Here is a 26,472-nt window from a genome sequence, read left to right on the forward strand (position 1 = left end):
ATACTCTGATAATGACCATTAGCCATAATCGCTACCCCAGGCCATTTTTATAGTCCGGAAATGGATCAGATTATTGGATGTCCCTACAATGTATTTGAAAATGGTTTATTACCCTTTATATTTCTGGTGTTTTTAGTATTATTTAGCTATCAATAGTTATATAAAGTTAATATAATATACCTACTTGAATGGCTTAGTTGGTAATATACTAAAGCGTGTTTTGTCCAAAATCTTCTGGATCCTATTCCTACCGCCAGACACGGTGTTAGCTTTAATTTTTTTATTTGTCTTTTCCTGAGGAAAAATGTGTTCCATATCGCCAGGCACACTTGGAATGGAATGTCTGTTGTTTTTTTTCTCTGCCACTTTTGAGGTATGAGGTATGACATTCTTTGTCTCCTTTCCAGTTCTGCTGAGCAATTCCTTAAACACTGTAAGAACAGAACAATTGGAGAAGAAATGTACTTCAATAGTGCTGTTTGGGCATTTCACTAGAAAACAATTTAAGCTTCTGCAGTCACATCAGCTGATATCTAGTTATGGGATAACTATAAATAAAGCCAGAGAGATATCGGTGTATGAGGCCCCAAAAATCCTGTTGCCAGCCCTGGCCGCCGAGCAGGGCTGATCGCGGAAGCATGCTCCAGGTGACAGTCACCCCGTATGCACAGGAATATGGTCACTCAGCGACCATATACCCGGTGATTCTTGCTAGAATCGCACCGTGTGTACAGGGCTTAATACTTACTTTACAAAGGTTTTTTTTATTAATTGGACTTCATTTAGGTACAAATCAGCGTCTGAATATTTTGTGTAAAGTTTTCTCGCATTACCAGTCCCATTGCACTGCATTTTTGGCAAAAAAGAGATGGCCATTGCTAGCAAAGTCTTACGGGATCTGTTGTGCCAAGAGGGGCTTTTTGGCATGACTACAGTAAAGATGTATGAGGACAAATCTGAATGCCAATGCACCTACCCATTGTAAGATAGCTGGGATAGCAAACAAACATGGCAACATCATTATTTTAAAAACAGATTGTTGTCCTACTGCCCATACAGCATTAAGCTGTAAATGCTACTAAAGGTTGAGTCTCCTTAATCTGTATATTCTGAAAACCAAAATATTCCGAAAACCGCGGTTTTTCAGAATATTTGTTTTTGTTGTTTACCCCCTCTTTTTTCATACATACCTCATCACCCGGTGTCCTCGGCGGCCATCAGAATCCTCTGCAGCAGCATCCCCGGTCACCGGCACACCCTCGCTCTTGCGCAATGCACCCCTGAGACCAGAGATGCCGCTGAAGAGGATTCAGAAGGCCGATGTACACGCCAGGGGACACCATGAATGTCAGGTAACCATCGGGGCACTGCTGGGGGACCAGGTAAGTATGAAAAAAAATTCAAAAACCCTTAACCAAAATGCTTATGATACCGAGCATTTCAGATAAGGGATACTCAACCTGTATTACAATATATGCAGTCAGCACCTTTGCCTCACCACTCCGCAATGTTGCATTGAAATCATGAATTTATAAAATATAATGAAATTAAAAAATACTTACCAAAAATATTGGTTTTCACTGTAAATGACAGATGAGTATTATTTGTTAAGATTTCCATTGCTTTTGTGTAGGTGATATTCTCAAAATTCTGTCCGTTAACTTCCATGATCTTTAAATCAAGAAAAGTCACATAATTTTTTTATTACCAGCTATTTATATAGCGCAAATGTATTACAGAGAGCTTTACAGAGAATATTTGTCCATTCACAACAATCATTGCCCCAGTGGAGCTTACAATCTATATTCCCTACCACATGTACACGCACACACATTCACACTAAGGTTAATTTTTGGTGGGAACCAGTTAACTTACCAGTATGTTTGGGAATGTGGGAAGAACCTGGTGTACCCGCAGGAAACCCAGGGAGAGAATATACAAACTCTCACACGGGTATGGTTATGGTGGGAATGAAACCCATGACCTCAGTGCTGTGAGGCATTAATGCTAAGCTATCTGTACTACCCCATAATGACATATTAATATTTTGTTAAGAGGAGATTATCATCGCAGAGAAGACACAAAATGTTTAGAGGCTTTTGATGATTTTTACATTTATGCTTTCTTCCCAGATCACACTGCCATGCTCACACTTCTATCTTATGTACAGTATAATGTATACAGTTTTTAGAAGCAGAAACGCTCAGTGTGGGTGTATAGGTTTATAATACATTACAAGTAAAAATACAATTCTTCAAAAGTGCAATAACTCGGAGAAACCAATCCCCATTAAACCCCAACCACCGGCCCCTACAAACTCTAGAACAGGGTCTTCAACCTTTTAGACAGTGTGGACCACGTTAAAAAATTCAAAGAAGCCGGAGGGCCACTAAGCTACAGATGAGCCACGCTCATTCATGCAGCTCTCACGGCGAATGGTAAGCCATGGCAAGAATGAGGCACACGTGCATGTGACACTCACATGCCCCATTTGTGGCAAAATACTTGTGAGCATGTGAGACGCTCAAGTGTCCCTGTCTTGTCACGCTGGCGGTACAGATGAGCGTGGCTACATGTGTATACTGCCGTGTTTAGCACAGCCCCCAAAGACATCACAGCTCCCCGATAATGTCAGCACAGCCCTTCATCGATAGACACAGGGGCGTAACTAGAACTTTGTGGGCCCCATAGCAGGGGCCCCCCACAATCATCATTACAATGCCTAGAAGAAGAAAGATTGAGTGGAGTGACAGGCAAAGAGTGCCGGGGAAGGAAGAGAGAAAAAGTGAGAGGAGTCAGAAAAAGAGAAAAGGTTTGAAAAGGAGAGGGAGAGAGGTGTGCTCTGGGAGGTGAGAGGGCTTCATGGAAGAAGGAATGAGAGAATATAAGGGGTGAGAGAGAGAGAAGGGGCAAGAGAGGGGGAGGGGTGCGAGTAGGAGTAAGATAAAATGTCAGGGATAGGGAAAGAGAAAGACAGGAGTGAGAGTGTCAGAGAGAGAGGGTATCACTGAAAGAGAGAGAATGAGAGAGTGTGTATCAGAGAGAGAAATGGGTTTGTGTGAGAGAGAGATGATGTCAGGAAGAGAGAGACAGAACCAGGTAGAGAGAGGGGGAGGGGAGACTGGTAGAGACGGAGGAAAGAGAGAAGAAGCATGAAGAGGTGGGGAGTAAAGCGATAGAGGAGAAAGAGAGACTAGGGGCATAGAGATAAAGGGCCAGATGTACAAAGCTTAAAAAGTGATAAAATAGAGAGTGATAGACCACCAGACAATCAGCTCCTAACTGCCATGTCACAGGTTGTGTTTGAAAAATGACATGTAGTAGCTGATTGGCTGGTGGTTTATCACTCTCCATTTTATCACTTTTCAATGCTTAAAACATCTTGCCCATAGAGAGTGGTGAGAAAGAGGTTAGAGAGGCTTGAAGAAAGAGGAAACGGGGAAGAGTGAGCAGGGGAAAAGAGGAGAGAGAGATAGAGCAGCGAGAGAGAGAAAAATAGGAAAGACAGCAGGGAAAACAGAGGGTGACAAAGACGGGGTGACGAGAGAGAGCACAGGGGAGATTGGGTGAGGTGACAGGGTGAGGTGACAGGGCATGGTGAGAGTAGGTGCAGTGAGATGGGGTGAGGTGATAAGGAGAGAAAGGAAATGAGATGACAGTGGGGGAGGCGAGGTGAGGGGGGATAGGTGACACAGAAAGGGGGGTGAGGTGACAGGAGTGATGTGATGTGGAGGTGAGGGGTGAGAGGAAGAGAGGGGGTAAAGTAACAGGGAGAGAGGTGACATGGTCACGGGGGTGAGGTGACAGGTTAAGGTGACAGAGAGCGGGGTGAGGGGATAGGGTGAGATGATGGTGGCAGGGGGAGAGGGGGTGTGGTGACAAGGTGAAGTGATGGGGGGGTGAAGTGAGAGGGGGTGAAGTAAAAGGGGGTGAAGTTACAGGGTGAGAGAGGGGGTGAGGTGATGGGGCATTGTGAAAAGGGTAAGGTGACAGGTTGAGGTGATGGCATGAGGTGATGGGGGCGAGGTGAGAGGGGTTTAGATGACAGGGAGAGAGAGGGCTTTATGTGATGGGGTAAGGTGAGAGGGGGTGTGGTGACAAGGGTCAAGGTGATGGAGGGTGGTGATGGGAGAGAGAGGAGATGAGGTGACAGGGGAAGAGGTGAGGAGAGGATGCAAGTCTAGTTATCACCAGTGCTGGTCTCTCCTACTCTCATACCTGCAGTGAAGAGTCTCCTCAGCTGCTTGGTCCCTGCTCCCGTAGCCGAGGTGAAGGGTCTCCTCAAACACTGGGTCCCTGCTCCCGTAGCCGCAGTGAAGTGTCTCCTCACCTGCGTTAGGGCCGGCAACAGAGATCCTGGGGCCTGATACACTGATATCTCTGGGGCTCCCTCCATTCCTTATGACCTCCCCCCCCCCCCCCCACACACACACACACTTTTAAAGCAGAGGGTGGCTTTAACAAAATTATTTTGTATACTTTAAGAATATATATATTTAACTTTAAAGCTTAAAAAGTGGGGGGATGTGGGGAGTTGTGGGTACCCTATGTATTTTTCCTCTTGTATTTTTAGACCCAGAGCCAGCTCAAAGAGCCCAGGGCTGTTTATGCTTAGGATGGGGGTCCATGTAATGCTTCTTTTTCATTTTAACTCTTTATTTTAACTTTTACACAGCAACTGGTTCTGCGGAATCTGGGATACTAACAACCCAGGGAAACACATTGAGCTTTGCCTATAAGCCACTTGGACCTCACACCCAGGTCATTTATCATAAAAGGACTTGTGCCAACCATTTTTAGGACTACAGCCATTGTTCCTAAAAAGCACTATAGGACCCGACTCAGTGGATGGCCGTCAGCAACTGGTAACTAAAATAGCTGCAAGGCATTATTGGAAAAAACCCTAGTCCCGGGACTTACACATATTAATTGATTTCCAGTTGCTCCCTTTATTTTATTTTATCTTTTAATATAGTTATTGTTATAAAATACTGTATATGTCAGTCAATAAATTGTTTACATTTTGAGAAACTGTCTATTTTATATATTTTTCTTTTCATCCAGCACTGGTATCCATTTTTGAAGATTGAATAGTTTTGGTTGAATTGACCATTATTGTCGACTGTGAAAATGTTCCAACAGTCAGAAAAAGAGATTGACTACCCCCTTAGAGTTTTATTTGGCAAATAGAGCCCTACAATCAGAAGTCATTTGTTCAGTACAATACAGGGGGTATCCAAGTACCCACGTTTGGTGATCACGGGTAATTGCCCAGCAGGGAGCTGCTGGGGACTATCCAATGAGCCCTGAAAGTAAAATCACAAAAGACATCAGTTTTTCACATCCAATGTTTCTTTGGTTCTATTTGGATATCCCCCACAGCAGTGGTTCCCAAACTGTGCGCCTAGGCTCCATGGGGTGCCTCGGGACACTTGCAGGGGTGCCTCAGGTTGGTCATCCAGGACCAATTCAAATTATTTATGACCAATTATTTTTGGACAAAACCAGTGCTGGTGGCTGCCAATCATAAAATGTGTACAATCAGAAGCAAATCCTGCCCTTTACCACATAATTGAACCTAAGAATCACATATAAACACATATAAAAACACATATAAAGTCTACTTAATTTTATATATATTTTTTGGGGCCTTGGGGTGCCGTGGAAAAATTCTGATACTCTAGGGTGCCGTGATTAGAAAAAGATTGGGAACCCCTGCCCCCCAGTGTTATAGTCAAAGGAAGATAATCAACAAAGGTAATATAAATCACTAAATTATCTTACATACCTGATCTCCACGCTTCAAACCAGCTTCTGCAGCTCTACTTGAAGCTTCAACAGAGTCCACAAAAATACCAAACCCTTTATCACATCCTCCAAGAAAAGTGAAGCATAAGGGTGACTCACGAGATGGCTTAAGCAATGTGATTTGTCTCCACTTAGCCTTTGCAGCACAGGCAATGTTTAACAGTCGGAGGTGTCCTTTCATGTTCTGTGGGCCATAGCTTGCAGTTAATATGCATGCACATATCCATATAATGCAATATTTTTGCTCAATTTAGTACATTGATTTCAAGGAATACAGCTCAGGGGCGGATCTGGGCTTTTCATATGGAGCGGTAGTTAAACAATAGGTATGCATCCCCTTTCTATTATTGACCCCTCTATACCATTATTTATTTATTTATTAACACCATTACAATGCAAATAACTTGGAGAGTGTGGTGCAGTCCTTTTATTGGAAAGCAGAAGCAGCCGCACAAAATGTGTTTCTAGTGCTGTCCCTGGTCCTGAGAACGGGCATCCACTGCTTCTGGTTTCCAAAAAGAGGACTGTGCCACACTCTCCAAGTTCTCCAAACTCCATTTCATTTCCAGCCAAATTGAAACCACCTCCTCCAAACTCAAAAAATGGCAGCGCCCCACGCGGTGCTGGCGTTTATATAGAAGCTGTCGAAGAGGGAAGGCCAAATATAGTCAGGAGGCATATAGCCTGTATGATACCTTGCATAAGCATGGTAAGAGGCTGTAGAGTCATGCAAAATGCAAGCATACAAAATCATCGACTATTCGTTTCATTTCAAAGTAGATTGCATACCCCTCCATAAACTCCTTAGAACCACATCATACTATTTCAAGCAGCTTTTCCACTAGAACAATATACAGTATATATACAGTAGTTGTCAAACTAACCTGAGATATATAAAAATATATATTTTTTAAATTTCAATAGCACTCTTTCCCCAACAGGACACAATGCGCTTAATATATAGAATTAACACACAATACAGTACAGAAACAGTTAAGTACAGAAAAGCTTTTCATAATAGAGTACATGGAATATATATATATATATATATATATATATATATATATATATATATATATATATATATATATATATATATATATGCAGGCAGGCATATTGGGTTTACCATGGTTAAAGCATATAACTCCAGTTAAATATGGACTCAGTCCAGGTTTTGGTTAAACCAGGTTAGGCAAGTTTAGGAAAGATGTCTGTAGACAGGTAAAGGGCTCCTGATGCTGGATAAGCTGGCCAGGTGATAAACTGGGTGTTTGGGGTTACATTTGGAGCCATTAGACTGTATTATTTGTCAGACCATAAAATATGACACTGTAATCTGTTACTGTACCTGCTGTGAACTGCTGTTTACCCATGTGAATGACCTAACTGCTGACAATAAATAAGCATGCTGCTTGATATTTTACCCAGTATATGTGATCCTTGTCACAATATTTATATTAGTTTTATTGCACAAAGGTATCTGGAAGTTCATAGTGCACACTGAAAAATACCTCTGAATAAATTCCAAGGGCAGTATTCAATGGAAAAATTCTCCGTGCACGGCGAGCATTTTTTTTTGCTCGCCGTGCACTCTCCGTGTTCCGGAGGGCTCGCTGCCACTCCTGCTCCCACTATTCAACGTTTTTAAGACTCGCCGCCACTCGCGGCGAGTCTTAACCCCTGCAGCGGACAAGCGTCCGCGGCAGGGAGCTGTCAGGGAGCCGGGGGACGTAGCAGCCAAGAGAGATTAAAGTCTCTCTTGGCTGCAGCAGGGGATATGGGGTGGGGAGCAGGGCTCCCCTGGACCCAGGCAGCACAGGCTGCCCCCCCTATAGCCAGCGGGGGACCCAGTATTCACTGTACCCGAACGTGCTTCGGGTGCAGTGAATATATGAATATCTAATGAGCGGCTCGAGCGCTCCGGCCCCCTGCTGGCTGCACTGTGTAAAAAAAAGACAAAAAAAAAAAATGTAAAAAAATATTTTTTTAAAAATTAAATATATATTCATGTGCTATAGGCACATGAATAAAAATAACATGGCCCTCCACAGAAAAAAAAAACTGATTTTTTGACACCAAAATAAAAAAAAACACCCTTTTAGTTTAAAAGTTCACATTCCTGCTCTCCATCAAAAGATGGAGAATTTCTTCACGGAGAGAGACGGCGAGAATCACTAAGAAAGACGGAGAATATTTCACATTGAATAGGGTGGCTCGCCTTTGGAGAAAAAAAACCTCTCTCCACGGCGAAAAAAGTACAAATTCTCCACAAAACACGGAGAACTTTTCTCATTGAATACTGCCCCAAGAGTCTCTACTGGATCGTAAAGGTCCATATGAGAGTGTGGAATCAAGGTGAGTATGTCTGCACAATGATCCAGTCAGAGGAAAGCACTCCATAGGATCCAGTGATCAAAACAAGAGAGGCACAGTTCAAGAAAATCCAAATATTAATCCAAAAGGATTAGTGGTGTGTTTCCAAATAAATCACAAAGGGGAAGGCTGTCTATTATAAATCCTTATGCTTTTCAAAATACTAAGTGAAAAGTTCAGAGGATTGATCACCATAAACAAGACTAGGTCAGGGCAGGTAGCTGGCAAGATCCACTTATTAGTCTAAGGCATTGGTAGCCAACCCTAGCCCTCGAGAGCTACCAACAGTTCACATTTTCCAGACAACCTAGCTGCTGCACAGCTGCACTCATTAATCACTGACACATTTTAAAAGATTCACAGAAGGAGCTAATTAGCTCACTTGTGATTCTGTGAGGAGACCTGCAAAACATGCACTGTTGGTAGCTCTCGAGGACTAGGGTTGGCTACCCCAGGTCTAAGGTGAAGGCCTAGCAGTGGGCAAGGAAAGGTCACTTACACTAACAGAGTCAATATCGAGTTTCATGAGGAGGCAATTGCAGAATCCAACGAACATGTCAAGGTTAGAAGCAATCAATGGAAAGTGCAAAATCCAGCTACAGTAACAAGCCAATTTCAAAGCAGGACACATGAGCAGAATCTGTATTTTATATCTGAAGTATCAGTGGAGTGAGGCCTGGAGATCCAGCCTTTACCTAACAAGAGAGCAGTCACACATGCACAGAGAGGCAGCCCTGGAAAAGAGAGGTCCATGTCTGCTCTTTCCTATCAATTGGACTGAAGTTGAAGTAAATGTCACCCCGTCACCACATGGCTTGAGTGTATAAAACACTTGAATAGGAATGTTATAAATGTAAAAATGAAATACACAAAACTGTGCACACTTAAAATTACTAAACCTTCTAAAAATGAAAAGAGGTCATTTTGCCCATAGAAACCAATATGATTCCATATATCATGTCTCTATTACATCATAGAAAATTATAGACAGTGGGAGCGGGATGTATTAAAATACATTGCCGCCCCTCGCCGGTGTACCGCAACAATGCTATTGCATTTGTACTAACATATGCAACTAGCATCGCAATGCGGTGATGGAGGCCACCCGCAATACCTGTGATGTGGTGTGCAGGGGGTCTCCGTCACATCCCTGGGCTTCAGCAGCTGTCCCTGACGCCTCCTCCTCCCCCTGCAGCTGGAAGGACCTCCGGCTGTGACATGTTGCTCGGGGGCGGAGGATTTTCATAGAGGATGCGACTCGGTCGGCTTCTGCGGTCTGCGGCAGGCGGCGATAAGAAGCCCATAGGCTTCTATAGGGTATAGCCACCCAAAGGTGATGATACCCTGCCCAGCCAATACACGGTGGCTGGGTCTTAGTACATTTCAAAATGCGGTAAAACCCAGAAAACGGGGGTTTTACCGCATTTTTCTGTTAGTACAAACCCGCCCAGAATCTCATTACTAGAATTCTTAGATTCTTAAGTAAATTTACCCATTAGATACTATTAATATTAAAGCATTAAGGCTGTTCGGTGGAAGTTACATAGGACAAAAGAGGTACATAGAACTTACCATATTTTCAAGATTCTTTTCAAATTCCTCCAGAAATGTGGTCATAGCAGGATTCCCTTCAAAATCATTAAAATGATTGTTCACCCAAAGCAATACAACCCGGGTTACCTATGACAGTACATAAGAACATCATTTGCAGTTCATTATGCTGTATATCATCACTATGTTGCATAGCAAATAAATAATTCCCTTAATTCATTGCATTTTAATGCAAACTGACTAAATTAGAACTGCTTTTTCAGTTACACTGTACTATTGACAGAAGTGAACTCATTTAGGGTCAGATGTATCAAGCTTCACAAAGTGATAAAGTGGAGAGTGATAAACAGCTAGCCAATCATCAACTACCTGTTATTTTTCAAACACAGAGAAAAGATTAGGTCACCAGTGTGGCCTTAGAGTGCGCCTGGAAGGAGTTGTCAAGCTAAAGCAGCGGTTTCGGAATTGGGATGTCAGTCCCAAACAACGTGTAACAGAAAAAGGGAGGGGTGAAACCGCGCTTAACTAAAACATGCAACAGGTATTGGTAAAAAATATACGAATATTTAATAATATGAAATAAAATATAAAATTAAAGGATTACATATCCCATAAAAACATTGATACCACAATGCGTTATGTGTGAGATGGTATAGTCACCCACAATATGCTGCACAGTCCTGAGTCGCGTTTCGCTGTATAAGCTTTATCAAGGTGATAAAGCTTCTACAGCGAAACGTGTCGGTAAAAGAGACCCAGGACACCCACAGCCAACCTGCAGATACAATTCAAACCCTGTGACCGAACCAGCCTCGGGAATTCTATCCCACCAGCCTGTAATTTGGGACATTACCATCCATTACCAGGTAGGGCACCAACCAACATCCGGCGCTCCCTGGTCCCTTACAACACAACCCCAGGTAGAGCACCTATCAACAACAAGGAGCTCCCTGGACTGGAGATTACCTTTCTCCTAACAAAGCCATTATTGGGACATCAATACAGAGGCACTCTAGGAACGGACTCAGGACTGTGCAGCATATTGTGGGTGACTATACCATCTCACACATAACTCGTTGTGGTATCAATGTTTTTATGGGATATGTAATCCTTTAATTTTATATTTTATTTCATAATATTAAATATTCGTATATTTTTTACCAATACCTGTTGCATGTTTTAGTTAAGCGCGGTTTCACCCTTCCCTTTTTCTATTTTTCAAACACAGCCTGTAACATGGCAGGTAGGAGCTGATTGGCTGGTTGTTTATCAGTCTCCATTTTATCCCTTTTTGCAGCTTGATACATCTGGCCCATAGACTTTATACTATGGCAAGGTTAAAAGTGCATTAATTTGCTGTGCATGTTGCCATAGCTGTGTGCAAAGTGTACATGCGCCCAAATTGTTATTACAATGTTTTGCAGCTTACAACCAAAGGTTTACAACCAAATGGTGGATTCAGTTTGATAATGTAAAAGCAAATGTGTCTGCATGCAGTGCTGGGAAAAAACAAGTAAATATGCTTAGAACAGACAGATCATTTGTGGGTGGTTAGGGGCTGGTGCAAATAATTGTATTTCTTGCATGCATAAGATCATACTTGCCTACTTTTGAAAATGAGTTTCAGGGAGATTATAGTTGGAAGTAGAATTTTACACAGAGCCCCATTGAGGGGGCGTGTCATGCTCCACATAAAGGGCGTGTCTAGTTCCATATATGGATAGAATATAAAAAGAGATTGTCAAAGAGGCATCTGGAAGCGTGGGTGTGTACTGCCAGATTTGAGAGGAATCTTTTAAAATTACATATCCAAATGTAGATGAGCCCCAAAGCAGTTAGTAAGAGCTATTATACTTGGTAAAGTGCTGGGAAATGGTGCTGATGATTCAATGTAAATGTATCTATCTCTCATTCCCTTTTCCCCAAAAAATGTAACAGTGTAATGTGGGCTAGGTGAAATGAGGGAGATTGCTAGACTAATGAGGGAGAGAGGGAGATTGCTGCTATTTCAGGGAGTCTCCTGCAGAATGCAGGAAGGTAGGCAACTGTGCATAAGATGGAGGGTTCTTTCTACTATTAGAAAGTTTATCATTTAAAATGATGCTATTGGAAAACAAAGAGGAATCAGTCTGAGAAGTGTGCAGATTTTGGTTGCAAGGATCTGCCACATCCCCCTGATGTAAGACAGATGACACGCATATACTGCAGATTGCAGATGTAAGCCTCATTAGTGTTGCATGTACGTGCATTTGTAGGTCATTGCACCTGGAGACACATATCTGTAACATCCTCATGCAATTTAGGTACAGTATAAACATGATGAAGGCCCTTACAGATGTGTTATAAGTATCTTCAGATTTGCTTTGTAGCGAGCATACATCTTTTGCATGTCCAGAAGTTATAGGGGGGTATTCAATCCAGAATTCCAAATGTTGGAACATCCTGACAGTCGTAATCCCGGCCTGTTTCGCCAGCTTCAGACACTAATTCGACTGTTGGTATTCAATGCATAAATGCCTACCCTCCTGCATTCTGCAGGAGACTCCTTGAAATAGCAGAAATCTCCCTCTCTCCCTCATTAGTCTAGAAATCTCCCTCATTTCACCTAGACCACATTACACTGTTACATTTTTTGGGGAAAAAGGAATGAGAGACAGATACATTTACATTGAATCATCAACACCATTTCCCAGCACTTTACCAAGTATAGTAGCTCTTACTAACTAACTGCTTTGGGGCTCACCTACATTTGTATATAAGTCATTATAAAATATTCCTCTCAGATGTAGCAGTACACACCCACACTTCTAGGTGCCAAGTTCACAATATCTTTTCACATTCTCTCCATACATTATATGGGATTAGACACGCCCTTTGGGAGGAGCATGGCACACTCCCTCAATGGGGCCCTGTGCAACATTCTGCTACCAACTATAATCTCCCTGAAACTAGTTTTCAAAAGTAGGCAAGTATGATTCAATGTACCGACAGTCGAGTGTCGGAAAGTCCTGTAATTGGCAACGATGTCTGTGAATGGTCATAAAACGGCTGTGAATTCAACAATCTGCTGCCGACAAAACAGATCCAACTTTTAAAAATGTCCGATCTGACAGGTTTCAGTGCTGTCTGTAACGGCAGCATTGCTGTAGTTAACTACAGCATTGAATAGGCGAGTGACAATACTGTATTTCCCCTGTCAGGAAATATCAGCAAAAGATTGAATACCCCCAAAAATGTTAATAATATTGACTTGTGTAACTTTGCTGGAGGTACAACTGTGTAATATAATTTTCACGGTGCATGCATCCTAAGATAAAAAAAAAAATGCAGACATAAAAATGCAATTGTGCATAAACATAAAGGTCTCCATAAATGAAGAGTCCCTAATTGCAAATATTGTCTCAGCAAGTTAAAATGCAATAATCTGTAGAATCAATCAATAACCTTGTCCCGAAGACTATCTATCTGAAACCATTCCAAAAGTTTGTCTCCAACTTCTAATGGGCTTGAAAGGAAAGTTCTGTATGTTAGAAGGAAATCCTCTATATATGTAGGGTCAACAATCGAGTGCTCTTCAATCAAGTGTGAGATGAGTCTTTCTGGTGTTCCCTAAAATAAAAAATAAACAATACGTAATATTTGTAATGTAACTGTGCATTGCACAACAGTACATTCTTATCTGGCTTATTTATCTCTCTCCCCCTCCTTTTCTACCACTGACAGTACAGTAAAACGAAGTGAAGACAGCTGACAGATTAGCTAGCTATTTTTGTATTGTTGCATATAATAGATTCCAATGTACCTTTAGAGATAATGAAACAGGTTAAAAGGTAGGAAAGTAATTAGAAATGTAATCTTGTTACTAATAATTCAAAACATCAATTATGAGACACGATTGTCGTTTTGTGTGGACATGAGGAAAGTGGCAGGAAAAAATAGAACATAACATGGGGTGGGATGCACTAACATGTGCCACTCCTTACCGCCCCCCCCCCCCCCCTCCGCTGTCTACCGCAATGATACTAATTGCATATGCTCTAACATATGTGATTAGTATAGCAACGGGCAGCTCTTGCGATAAGATCTGACCTTTGCGAAGCAGCCAGCATGGGGTGAGTGGGTCCCCGGCAGCTCTCCTCCCTCCTGCTGTCCCTGGCTGCTGCTGCAGGGCTCCGCCTCCTCCTCCCTGCACCTGGAAGTAGGTCACTGGTCCAAGCAGCACAGCGAGAGTGGGGAGCGGCGGGGGTTTGTGCAGGGTGGTGGAGGTCTGTGCGGGGCAGCAGGGGTTACAATAAAAAGCCCATAGGCTTCTATGGATTATCGCCAGGTTTTGCTGCTAAAACTCCCATTGCGATAACCCGCTTTGCATCCTGCCCCAGATCTTCAAACCTATTTTTTATTTTTCCAAAAATAAAAGGAAAGGAGAAAGCGCAGGTTAACACAGAAGGGATAGCAGGCAGCAGAATCGGTGGCATTCCAGGAAGGAAGATAGTCTCCATATGGGTTCCCCACCTTCAGAGCTGGAACTTCTTCAGGCAGTTCACCCAGTGCCCACTCTGGTCACTGTCTCTTCCCTGCTGTGACTGCTACCTGTATAACCTGCAGCTGCTTCAGGTATACAATGATTTCCTGTCAAAAATATTTAGGCTCTCCAGTAACTGTAAATTCAGTCAGTGGCAGGTATTCAATGCTGTGGGCGAGCGGCGACAGCGAGCAGAGCTTCCTGCTCGCTGTCACCACTCACCCTGTCAGTATTCAAAGCAGCCTACTCATACGCCAATTTCCCCTTGCTCCATTTTTTGAGCGAGGGGGAATTGGCGTAAGCGGCTTCAGAAGCAGCGAGACTCGCGGCTAAATACAGCGAGTTTTCTGCATTAGCCGCGGGTATCGCTGTTTTGGGGAATTCTCGAGCGAGCGGCCGGCGCAGGTGGTTAAACAGCGAGGATCGCTGGTTTTCTGCAATCCTCACTGTTTAACCCCCTCGCCGCCTGCATTGAATACCTGACTTTGTACTGAGTGACAGCTGAGCCGCCATATAGCAGAACAGAGCAGCCGAGCGGCTCAGCTGCCCAATAATATTAAGTTAAGCAGCAGCCTGCCGCTCAGACACTGGCTGGGTGAGCAGGCTGTTGCTGCAGGGAAACTCTGGTGGTGCACGAGAGGGGGGCTTTGACAGCAAATTTACTTTTGTAGGCCCCCACAAAGTCGTTGTCCCAGGGCCCTCACCAGTCTTGATCGGGCACTGGGTAGGGAGAGTTAAGGTTAGGCACTAACAGGGAGGATTAGAGTTATGCTGGCCACACATCAGACCAACTTTCCTCCAACCATCCAACTAGTTGATTGGATGGAATAAAAATCTGTCACTGGATAGCAGCAAATGTAATATTTACTTCAGAAATTTGGTCCCAATATCGGGAAAAGGACAAAAACTGCCCCTCAGACACAGTACTGTAGTTGAACCTGTTTGATTTAAACAATTTGACTGACCGTTTTTGTCCATTTTCCTGGGTTTGTGAGCACATTTCTGATTGTGCTTTGCTCCCATCCAGTACCATATTTTTATTCCATCCAAGCAACTAGTTGGATGGTTGGAGGAAAGTTGGTCTGATGTGTGGCCAGCATAAGGCATCAGGTAGGGAGGGCTACGGTCAGAGGGGTAGTTTGAGAGGATGAGTATACATTTTCCAGCCTCTGTCAGGTTCCTATTCACTGGGATGCAGCTGACAGCCTTCTGACTGTCAGCATCACAGCCGCCAGTCTCCCGTATGCATTTCCTAATTACCCCCAGTATTTCAATGGTGCATGACAATATACCACACATCAGTGCTAATTTATGCTTCACAGCTTATTACAGCAGTCATGTTCTTATTTTTTGATGCTTTCAGCCTAGGCTAAACTACTAACTCAGTGGCGTAACTACAAGGCCGCAGCCCCCGCGGTGGCGGGGAGGTGCCGGGGGTCTGCGGGCGCTATTTTTTCTCTGCCAGCTCCCCACTGCTTGTGGGTGCAGCGGGGAGCTGGCAGGGGGGTCCGTGCGGCACGGAGGTACCTGTATTCAGGGGGAGCCTGGAGCTCCCTGTGCCTGCGGTGCTGAGTATGATGTTGCCGGCCGGGGTCCCTGCAGTGAAGTGGAAATAATGCGCTATCTCTGCAGGGACCCCGGCCGGCAACATCATACTCAGCGCCGTAGGCGCAGGGACCTCCAGGCTCTCCCTGAATACAGGTACCTCCGCGCCGCACGGACCCCCTGCCAGCTCCCCGGGGGGGTCTTTTTACGGGGGGCAGCGGCAAAATTGTCCGGGGGGGGGGGCGGCGAAATTGTCCCGGCGGGGGGGGGAGCAAAAGTTTTCGTTACACCACTGTACTAACTGTCACCATTGAAACTATTTGTGCAAACTAAGTTGTTGGGACATTTTTAGTGAGGACCTATTAGGCTGCCTTTCTGCAGCTTTAAATTTACCTTCAACAGAGTAAGCGCTTTCAATAATGTAATATCATATTACTGACCGGATGGTGACAGAGCATACTGTGCAAGTGCATTATGCAATTCCAAAGATTGGCCCATATTCTGATCTGTGCGGAAATTCCCGCATTCTTACGGAGCGGTCCGCACGCCACGGTGTTTTGCCGCATGCGGCCATCGTCCGTAGAAACGCCCACGTGTCCTCCGCATTCGGACGGACTCACTCTTTAAGAACAGGGCGTGTTTACGGACGACATACAAATCATGCGTGTGCGGGAGAAACACTCCGATTCGGCACGGTATTACAGAGTATTACAGAGTATGCTCGGGAATACCGCATCCGACCGGGAGCCAAGCGGTGCTACCGCACGTAAGCGGAGGATTTACGCCAAACAACCCACTATGAAGTATCTTCTGCAAGACATCACATGACCCACTTATTCAATTACCTATCCTCATAAAAAACTGCTTATTTGGAATTGGAATCAATTAGATTCCAATATATCCTTACAAGCATGCCTAACACATGCATTGCACACATTAACCCTTACAGCAATGTAAGTGCAATGCTTTGTATTACACCCTGTGTAAAAGATTATAAACAATCTACACATATACTATTTAAAGTGCAAATAAAACCAACAACTGTGAACTTGCATAAAGAATTTTATTAACGAGACAAATAACATAATGAAAAAAATATAAAATTAGAAATTAAAGAAGCAGGTCCTTCAGGTCCTGCAGGTCTGCTTGCGCCAGCCGCAGATGGTGCTCCAGTCGCCGGAGGGCCCCATGCACACCCTCATCTGCCGGTGTGGTGTCATCTGTGGGCATGTCAAAGGGGCAACAATTAGTCATGTTATTCTTGCATACATTTCACATACTGCGACAGAAATTGCACAAATGCTAGGTGACATGTGTGTATATATATATATATATATATCTATGTAGAGCATGGGTCCTCAAACTGCGGCCCTCCAGATGTTGGGAAACTACAAATCCCAGCATGCCTTGCCACAGTTTTGCTATAAGGAAGTGTTAAAACTGTGGCAAGGCATGGCGGGATTTGTAGTTTCACAACATCTGGAGGGCCGCACTTTGAGGACCCATGATGTAGAGAGATAGAGACACACATAGATAAATAGATATGACACATATATACATACATGCTAAGTTATTTACTACATACTGTATTTTTTGGCCTATACACTTTACTCTGCAGAAGACATAACAGTCATATTGTTTCTTCTCAGTCACAACCCACCCATGACTAACCAATGACAAGCAGGTCATGGGCTCCGTCAATAAGAACTTGTCACAATCTGCTCAGTCTATAAGTTCAGTGATGGTTCGTGGCATGGGAGTTATGCAAATGTAAGGAATGCACAGTACACATCCTCAAAATCATAATTCTGTCTAAACCAACCTACAATTCTGTGACGGCCAAAAAAAAAACTGAAGTACAGGGGGTGTTTAGGTAGAGGAGGCTCCTGGGACACTGGCAACTTCTGACTCCATTCCAAGGTAGGCCGGGCCATACTCCATTTATAGCATACATCCTAGAGTTTATAAATAACATTCACCAACAATATAGATTCCACTATTTGATGGGTCATAATCCACGCTTGCAGCAGGTGAATTTAAGCCACAAATGATCCACTCATCCCTTTACTCCAGGATCCAGTTTAACTACAACGGTTATGTGGCAGTCAAAATGGACCTCCAACCCATCCCACAAACCTGTGTAATTCAGAGGTGTCCTGGATGAAAGGGATGCCTTGGACACCCCATCTAACCCGTACCTGTATCTGTAGCTACCCACTTTGGGGTCTATATGATTAGTATGGGCCCAAAATTTGTAATCACCAGTGCTAAAAAACAAATACCAGTACAACTACTTCATGAATTATGCATTATGTCAACATACCGATCTGCGCCGACTCCGGTGCCTGGCACGCCTCCTCCCCCTCTGAATTGGAGGTGTCCGGGGCAACTGTGGCCTCCTCAGCCCCCTCCTCCGCCATCTCCTCGGGCACAACATCCTCCTCCTGCAACTCCTCCTCCACCTCCTCCTCCAACTCCTCCTCCACCTCCTCCTCCAACTCCTCCTCCACCTCCTCCTCCACCACCACCACCACCTCCTCCTCCTCCTCCTCCTCCTCCTCCTCCGCCACCAACACCTCCTCCTCCGCCACAAACTCCTCTTCCACCTCCTCACGCAACTCCTCCTCCTCCACCTCCTCCTCCACCATTTGCTCCTGGCCAACTTCCTCCTCCTCCACCCTTGCCGGCACGTCCTCCTCGGGGTGTTGGCCCTCGTCCTGGGCCAGGCCTGCCTCCGCCTCTTGACGGGCCTGTCGGGCTCGGGCTCGTGCTGTGTGGTAGAAAAAAACATCATGGTCAATGTTGGCTCATTGGGGCACATTTATTAATCCAAAACAAGACATACATGGAAGGGTGATAATGATGGCAAACGATGCAGGAAAGTAGCTCCTTACTGTTAATGGATTCCAAATAGTGACATTTAAATTAGTATGTGATTGGTAGTAATTTGTTCACACATTACAACCCAGGCATTTATCAATGTTTAACACATATTACATCTGGCACATTGTATGCATCAGAATCCTCAATGCTATGCCATTACATATAAAAGCCACATGACTGCATGTTAACCAGGAAGAAGCACACATAACAGTCTATGGACTTTTAAACCCATGGACACCCACTTATCATGAGACACATTTTATTGTTTATATATGCTATGTTGTAAGTGCGAAATTTCATAGCTAAAATACTCACACTCAGCTATTTCGCCCCTGAGTTGGTGAAGCAGCTGGGGCTGGCGCCTGCGGAGGTCCGACCACCGCCTCTCCAGCTGCCCGAGGGACCTCCGCACCCGAGTGCGGGCGTAAATTCGGCGCCCTGCCGCAGCATAGGCCCTCCGCTTGTGCCTGTTGGTTATAAAGGGCCCTGCACGGCCCAGCCTTGTCTCCATGACGGAGACAAGAACTCGCAGCTCCTCATGCGTGAAGGGTTCTGCCCTTCGTGTCTCCGCCATGTTGACAATGGCATCTATCAACCAATCAGGTGGTGGCATTGGTTGATCACAGTTATTTGTGATAATAACTTTATTGTTCATTTTGACATTAACAGCGTCTCTGCGCCAACACAAATGGTGACAAATTCGCATGCCTTCAAAACCGTAGTGTTGATGTATGGCAATGAACAAATCTGATATATATAAAACACAGTGTGTATGCCCTTAGCAAATCCAATAAGGCCGCGCTCCGCCAAGCAACGCGTGCTATAGCTTAGCAACGCATAGCTGTAGTTAGCATTAATTACTCTATGCATCTATGTGTATGCGTACATTTATGTGTAAAAGACACATACACACACTTGCAGGTATCCTGAAACCAGCATTATACACCAGCCCTGCCTGCCTGCCTGCCTGCCTGCCTGCCTGCCTGCATGCTCCTTGAAATGTTGAAACATGTGAATAAATTCCAACATCATATATAGATATATATCTATATATGCAAACAAATCATACATCAACACAGGAAATAATCCCCAACACATGATAGAATAAATCAATGTACTCACCAGTCATCAGGGATAGTATCAACTACAATAATGAAGATATAACAAACACATAAGATCCCTTGTCCAAGGTATAATAATTAGCACCTATATTGAACTTCCCCCCAAACTAAGCACATATGATAAATATCTCCTATTTCTTTGCCATTAGGAGGGCAGGCTGGCTAATTTTCGTGTTGTAACACTGACAACTAACACACTGTACTTATTTGAAGGGGTGATTTGTACATTAATTGGTGTGTTCTGTCAACTCAATAACATGTACCTGAAGTATCTTTGCGCCACAGAGTCCCGCAGCTGGTATCCCCTCCGGCATTCAGGGGCGCGGGATGGGCGCATGGGCGGATCTTGCGGCTCAGATGGTACCTCCCACTCATCAAAGGGTATCTCACGCCGCACAGCAATGTTGTGGAAAAATATACACAGGCCCACGATCCTCGACACCATTTCAGGCGCATATTGTAAGTCACCACCAGTGCGGTGGAGCACTCTAAATCGACCTTTTAAAAGGCCAATTGAGCGCTCCACCACTTGCCTGGTGGCAACATGCGCCACATTGAATGCCTCCTGTGGGCCCGGTGCTGGGTAGCTGTACGGCGTAAGTAGCCAGGGCGTACATGGGTAACCGGAGTCACCCAGAACCCACGCATCACGGCCTTCCAGCTCTTGGAGTCTATGCCATATCCCGGTTTGTCGGATGACATGAGAGTCATGGGCACTTCCGGGAAACTTCGAGTTGAAGGCGAGAATCTCCATGGATGGGCCACATACCACCATCACGTTCAGTGAGTGGAACAATTTGCGGTTCCTATATATCTTCTCACTTCGAGATGGAGGCACAAATGGTACATGGGTGCCATCCACAGCCCCTATCACATTAGGGAAGCCAGCAATTTGATGGAAGGCCTGCTGGCTTCTGCGCAGGGTCTCGGTGGCAAATGTCATGGCCATGAAGTGCCCCTTGCGCCTGAACATGGCCGACGTCACACGCCTCAGGATTCGGCAGAAGGCCGGCTGAGATATTCCAGCAAGTACTGCCACTACTTGTTGGAATGATCCTGAGGCGCAGAAATGCAACACCGCCAGCAGCTGTGTGTGAGGCGGAATTGCTGTCGTGATCCCGTGTAGAGGTTCCAGATCGCTCTGAATTAAGGTGAGCAGATCCAGAATGACATGTGGCGGTAACCGGTACCTAGTAAGTACCTCATCATCGGGCATAGCAAACAGAGTCACCCGTGTGCGATAGATTCTAGCACGTCCTGGCCTCCTTGGCCGACGAGTGGGGAGAGCCGCAAGTGCCCTTAGCCTCCTCTCCATGTAGCGCATAATAGCTTCTGCAACCTATAAAGAAATGAACATAAATACTGATGCACCTATGCACATAATGGCCATATCCCACTACAAATAGATTTGTAGCCTTCAATACGTACAATAGATGGCCGCCCCATGAAATCCCGCAGATCCATTTGACTCTCTAATGATGACACAATAATATGAACTCAATACACACCGTCCAAAACACACAGATAAAGGTGTCAGCATTTTTTGCAGACATCATGTACTATGACACATTTCATCTATTGCTGGGACATGTTGTCCTGCAATAGATGAACCCACACAGGTTTAAGCCCTGTGAGTGAAATAGTGAACATGTGACATGTTGCAATAATAATACACCACTTTGCTGGCCCAACAATCTGTAGTCAGTGAGGCAATAGTGCATACATTCATACACTTACATTGTTAATGGATATCATATCTACAAGGAGCATGGAAGAGCTTACCTTAGACCCTGACAAGTCCAGATCTGAAGACAAATGATTCTAGCAGGAAGACATTATTTATAGGGCTCTCACATGTGTGGTCTATAACAGTAGAGATGAGTATTGCATGACTTGTGGCCTGGATTCTCTAAGGGAATGGGCTACTTTTAGCTTGCACTAAAACGCCACAATACCACAGTAGTCATGAATGAAATGTCATGTCATGCTAGCAAATAGCATGTGTATTGAGCAATAGTCACAGGTGTATCAGAAGATTCGATGCAATGTTAGCATTGGTGACCAGTATTTCATGTCGAACTTTCGCCAGGTTTTACACAATGGAATTTCCGCCACCGTATGCGGCGCGAAAAACCAGCGACGTACGCTCACGCACGGAACGCAGCTGCCGCTGATGTCCGCCAAACAGATTACACAAACAGTATATAAAGGTGTATTAGAAGGTGACAATGTTGTTGCTAACATGTCTGGAACCCAACCAGAGGTGGACCCAGTGCTGCAGCAACTATTTGACCAGATGGACTCCAGCACCACCTATGTGCCACTGCACATGCGGACAGTGGGTAATGAGGAGGCTGCTGGCCCTTCTCCAGCAGGGGAACCTGCACCTGACCATTCTACAGCAGGGCAACCTACACCTGGCCCTTCTGCAGCAGGCCAACCTGCAGCGGGCTCATATCCACCATCAGCAGAATTGTTTGGAACACAACAGGGGACTTCACAAGGTAGTACCATGGCCAGCACTTCAAGTGCAGCGACTGGTGCCAGGGGGCGTGGCCAGGGACGTGGCAAGGGGCGAGCCAGTGCAACAGCGGAACCACCCAAAAAAAATAAGGCATATGAAGCACAGGAGCTGGCCATCCTGGTTCCCCGAGCACGTGATTGGATAGAGTGTCCATCCGAGAGGCTGACACACACACGCAGATGGAAGATTTGGGAACAGATAACGGCAGAGATTAATGAAGTAGCGCCACAAGTTCGTGAGACGGACCATGTGAAGAAGAGGCAAGTTGTTTTGTGATACATGTGGCCAGTAATAGCCAAGTAATGATTGAATTGATGCTTAGATGCATTTAGCAAATGGCCCGTGAGGTTGTTACAATACACATACATTATTGCCATGTAATTTCATTGTGAGTTAGAGTACGGTGATTGTGAATGTGTATTGTAACGGTTGATATCATAGTTGCATGTAAAATTATATATGGGACAATAATCACATGTTGTAATATGTAGCACAGAGCAATGGCTGCAACAGCTAACATTGGGAGTGACATGTATTAATATGTCAACTTACATTGCAGGTGGCAGGACTTCAAAACCAACCTGAAGAGGAAGCTGACCAAGCGGTGGGACCACAGCCAGACATCTGGGGCCGGCCCCATGCCATCAGGGCTAGAGCTCACCCCCCTGGAGGTGATGGCCGAGAGCTGCATATCAGTTGAGGAGATCCGGGGGGTGAGCACTATGGATAGCGAGGCCCCAGCTGAAGTGTTTGCGTCTTTTCTGGAAGGTAAATATTGGTCATGCCATAAACTTGTGCAAGTAATTATCGTAGAATGTCTCCTAATTGTGTTTATCTTTGCCCACAGACACCCCACCGCTTGGTGACGACTCTGTTCAGGAGGTGGAGGAGTCCGTGCCACCTGGCCCCAGAGGTAGGCCTGTGCAGCAGCAGGCATCGGGCCAAGCCGATTTGGCCGCCTTGGCCGAGGTGCTTGGGGACATCAACCAGCAGGGAGACTTGGCATCAGAACGGGTGCGTAGGACCGAGGAGATCCTGGCGAGCTTGGTCAGCACCCAGCAGTCCATGGCTGCGAGCATGCAGGCCATGGCTGCAAGTGCTCAGGTGCTGGCCGAGCAAGCCACCCGCCAAAATGATCTCCTCCTCCACCATAATGAGCTTATGGTGGAGCTGGTTACCAGCAACAGGATCCTAATGGCATCCGTTTCTGGTGCATTACCAGCGGCAACACTCCCTGCTGGCAGGAGGGGTAGACCAGCCAACCCCTCCACATCATCTGCTCCACCTGCCCCAGCATCTGGCCGTCCCCGAAGAGCTGCTGCACAGGCCAAGGAGCCTACCAAGGCCAAACGTGGTCGGAAATGAACTTGTGGCTGCATTAATCTCTGCCGTTATGTGTTCCCAAATCTTCCATTGTGCTGTGTGTGTCAGCTTCTTGTGTCCAATCACGTGCTGAGGGGAACCAGCTGAGGCCTTGCTTCATATGTCCTTTGTGGTTCCCCTGTTGCCCTCTTTTGCCTGGCATTACTGTCAGCTGTACTTGAAGTGATGGCCATGGTACTATCTTGTGAAGTCCCCGGTTGTGTTCCAAATGATTCTGCTGATGGTGCATATGAGCCAGCTGCAGGTTGGCCTGCTGCAGAAGGGCCAGGTGTAGGGTGCCCTGCTGTTGAATGGTCAGGTGCAGCTTGCCCTGCTGTAGAAGGGCCAGCAGCCTCCTCATTTCCCACTGGCTGCATGTGCAGTGGCACATAGGAGGTGCTGGAGTCCATCTGTGTGCAATTATATTTGTTTTGTATTATTATTTATTTTGCGGCATTCCTGCCATGTTGTTTATTGTTTGTATGTATTATTTTATGGTCATTGCATCACACTGCCATTGACTGTGACATGAATATAAATAAATGTGTTTACTTTACCCAAAATGTGTGGTTTCATGAGTACATGTCAAATACACATGTGTATTGCTAGTATTAATATTCTGTCATGTCCATTGTTAGCAGTTTGAAAGTGTCTGACAAGTACAGCATATGTGGGTGTTTAGTACGGGTTCCTTGAAGCAGCAATGGTTTCAATTAAAGCACTGACAAGCGTCCTATTAGTGAGTAATGAGTAAAGGAGTAGATTCTATTGGGTTCAGGTGTTAATGGTTGTAGTCATTAGGCGTACGTTCGCCAACCGCATGAACGAGTGGTGTCCGCAAAGCAATAGTACACTTGTGGACACCGCACATTTCTGCCCTTTTTTCATCGCGTGCATTCGTAGTGGTTTCCGAATGTACGCCCCCCAACATAAGTGTACTCCCCCGTGTCCGCCCATGTTTCCGCCCCGTTTTGCCCACTTTGAAACTACGCCCATGTGTCATTCCGCATGACGCCCATAATACGCCCCTATTTCCCGACTGATAGCGGTGAACAGTTTTGGACGGGATTTGGCCGAACTGGTACCGAGTCAAGGCGTGGCACATGCGCGTAGCGTTCTCCACGCATGCGCAGACGTCAGAAAGACGCGATCCGTAAGTACGCTGTAAAGTCCGCATCAATCAGAATAAGGGCATTGTCAGGAGGAAAAGGTTAGAATGTAACCACAGCTGAGGTCATTCCTGGTGTTATACAATAAGTATAGTACAGTAAGTACACAGGCAGCAGTCAGGGTACAGGACCAGTCCATACAAGGGCTAATGTTTTTGTGCCCTGGTTTTCTCTCAGATGCTATGGCAGACAAAACTTGGGGGTAAATTTACTAAGATTCGTGTTTGCATTCCCTTGCATGTTTAGACAGTTCTACAAACAGGGACATTTACTAAAGGCAAATAGGAGGTTAGTAACAAGATTTGAACAACATAACATGGCCAAACACACAAATAGAAGTCAATACATCATCTATACATCTACACACAAGGTCTCCCAGCTGCCCCCATCACTGCAAGCAGGGGTTCAGGGGTCAGGCCGCTCCTAGGCATGACATCTTTGGCTGCACGCCCCCCCTACCACCTGTGGCGTGATGATATCACACACACATTAGTCTGGATTGGATCCGAGGAATGCTGGGGGGTGAGAGGTACAGGGTAGTGTTGTGGGATGCTGGGGTCCTGTCTTCACCACGGTGCACCCTTACCTGTCCTCCTGGATCTATGTCCCATGACATCTTTCTCTTCCTTTTGCAGTATCCGATAAGTGCAGTGGGCGCTTACTGATTTGGTCCCACAGTGCCTCTGTACTTTGGCACCATTAGCGGGTGGGATTATTGCAAGATAACAGACGTACTGTATATGCCCCCATCCTGCATAAATATGACACACCTGGTAGCCAGGGCCATATTTCAGTGCCATGGCGCCCCTAGGCACCACATTTTTTTGCCGCCCCCGAACAAGAGAGAGAGAGAGCGATACCTTCAGCAGCGCAGGGCTGCAGTTCCCGAGTCGATCCCTGGCAGCACAAAACCGGGGGCGGGGCCTAATCCCCATCTAGCTGCCGCAGCCACAGTCAACACCGCACTGGGATGCCTGCTCCTGAGTCCCTATCTGGCCGCCGACGGGTCCCCACTCCTGTCTCAACAAAGGTCAGGCAAACGGGTGGGGAAGGGGGCCTTTCAGCGCCGGAAGCACTATACTGGCTGCTTTTCCCCAGCGCCGGGTGCTCAGCAGCACCATTCGTTCTCCTGCACCGAAAGTGCTAGGCTCCTGTCACTGACATGACAGGGCTGCCTCTTTCTGGCGCTGGTCAGCAATTGATCCCCGGCGCCGGTACACAACTTCCCAGATACTGCAGGCAGAGCTAGGGGAGGGGGGCGGCACTTACCGCGCAGCGCAAAAGTCATTAAAAAAAAAAGTGACAAAAAAATATCATGCCACTGCTTGCCGCCCCCAGCAGGTGCCACCCATAGGCCCGTGCCTCACGGGCCTAGTGGGAAATCCGGCCCTGCTGGCAGAGGCGTAACTAGATATTCGTAGGCCCCATAGCAAAAGTTTGTAAGGGCCCCCTTTATAGCAACTGATGGTGATAAATGTATGCAAAACATATTAGTTTGACAGCAAAGATGGGCCCCCTTCAGCTCTGGGCCCCATAGCAGCTGCACCCCTTGCACCTATGGTAGTTACGCCCCTGCCTGCTGGTAGCACAGAATGCAGACAGGTGAGAAATAAT

The 26,472-nt window shown here is 45.6% G+C and overlaps 1 protein-coding gene across 4 annotated transcripts in view; it reads right to left on the minus strand.

Moving 5' to 3' along the window:
* The window catches only part of RAPGEF6 (Rap guanine nucleotide exchange factor 6), a 139,245-nt gene that overhangs the window by 72,415 nt on the left and 40,358 nt on the right, over positions 1-26,472 (minus strand). For all 4 annotated transcript variants that reach the window (XM_083181897.1, XM_083181895.1, XM_083181896.1 and 1 more), the window contains exons 7-11: positions 13,177-13,341; positions 9,754-9,861; positions 5,789-5,992; positions 1,563-1,671; positions 185-431 (exon numbers count right to left, since the gene is read on the minus strand). In XM_083181897.1, coding sequence (XP_083038023.1) covers positions 185-431; positions 1,563-1,671; positions 5,789-5,992; positions 9,754-9,861; positions 13,177-13,341 — 833 coding nt within the window. The remainder of the gene's footprint in view (positions 1-184; positions 432-1,562; positions 1,672-5,788; positions 5,993-9,753; positions 9,862-13,176; positions 13,342-26,472) is intronic.

Source organism: Crinia signifera, chromosome 4 (genome assembly GCF_055691185.1).
Source record: "Crinia signifera chromosome 4, ASM5569118v1, whole genome shotgun sequence".
Lineage (NCBI taxonomy): Eukaryota > Metazoa > Chordata > Amphibia > Anura > Myobatrachidae > Crinia > Crinia signifera.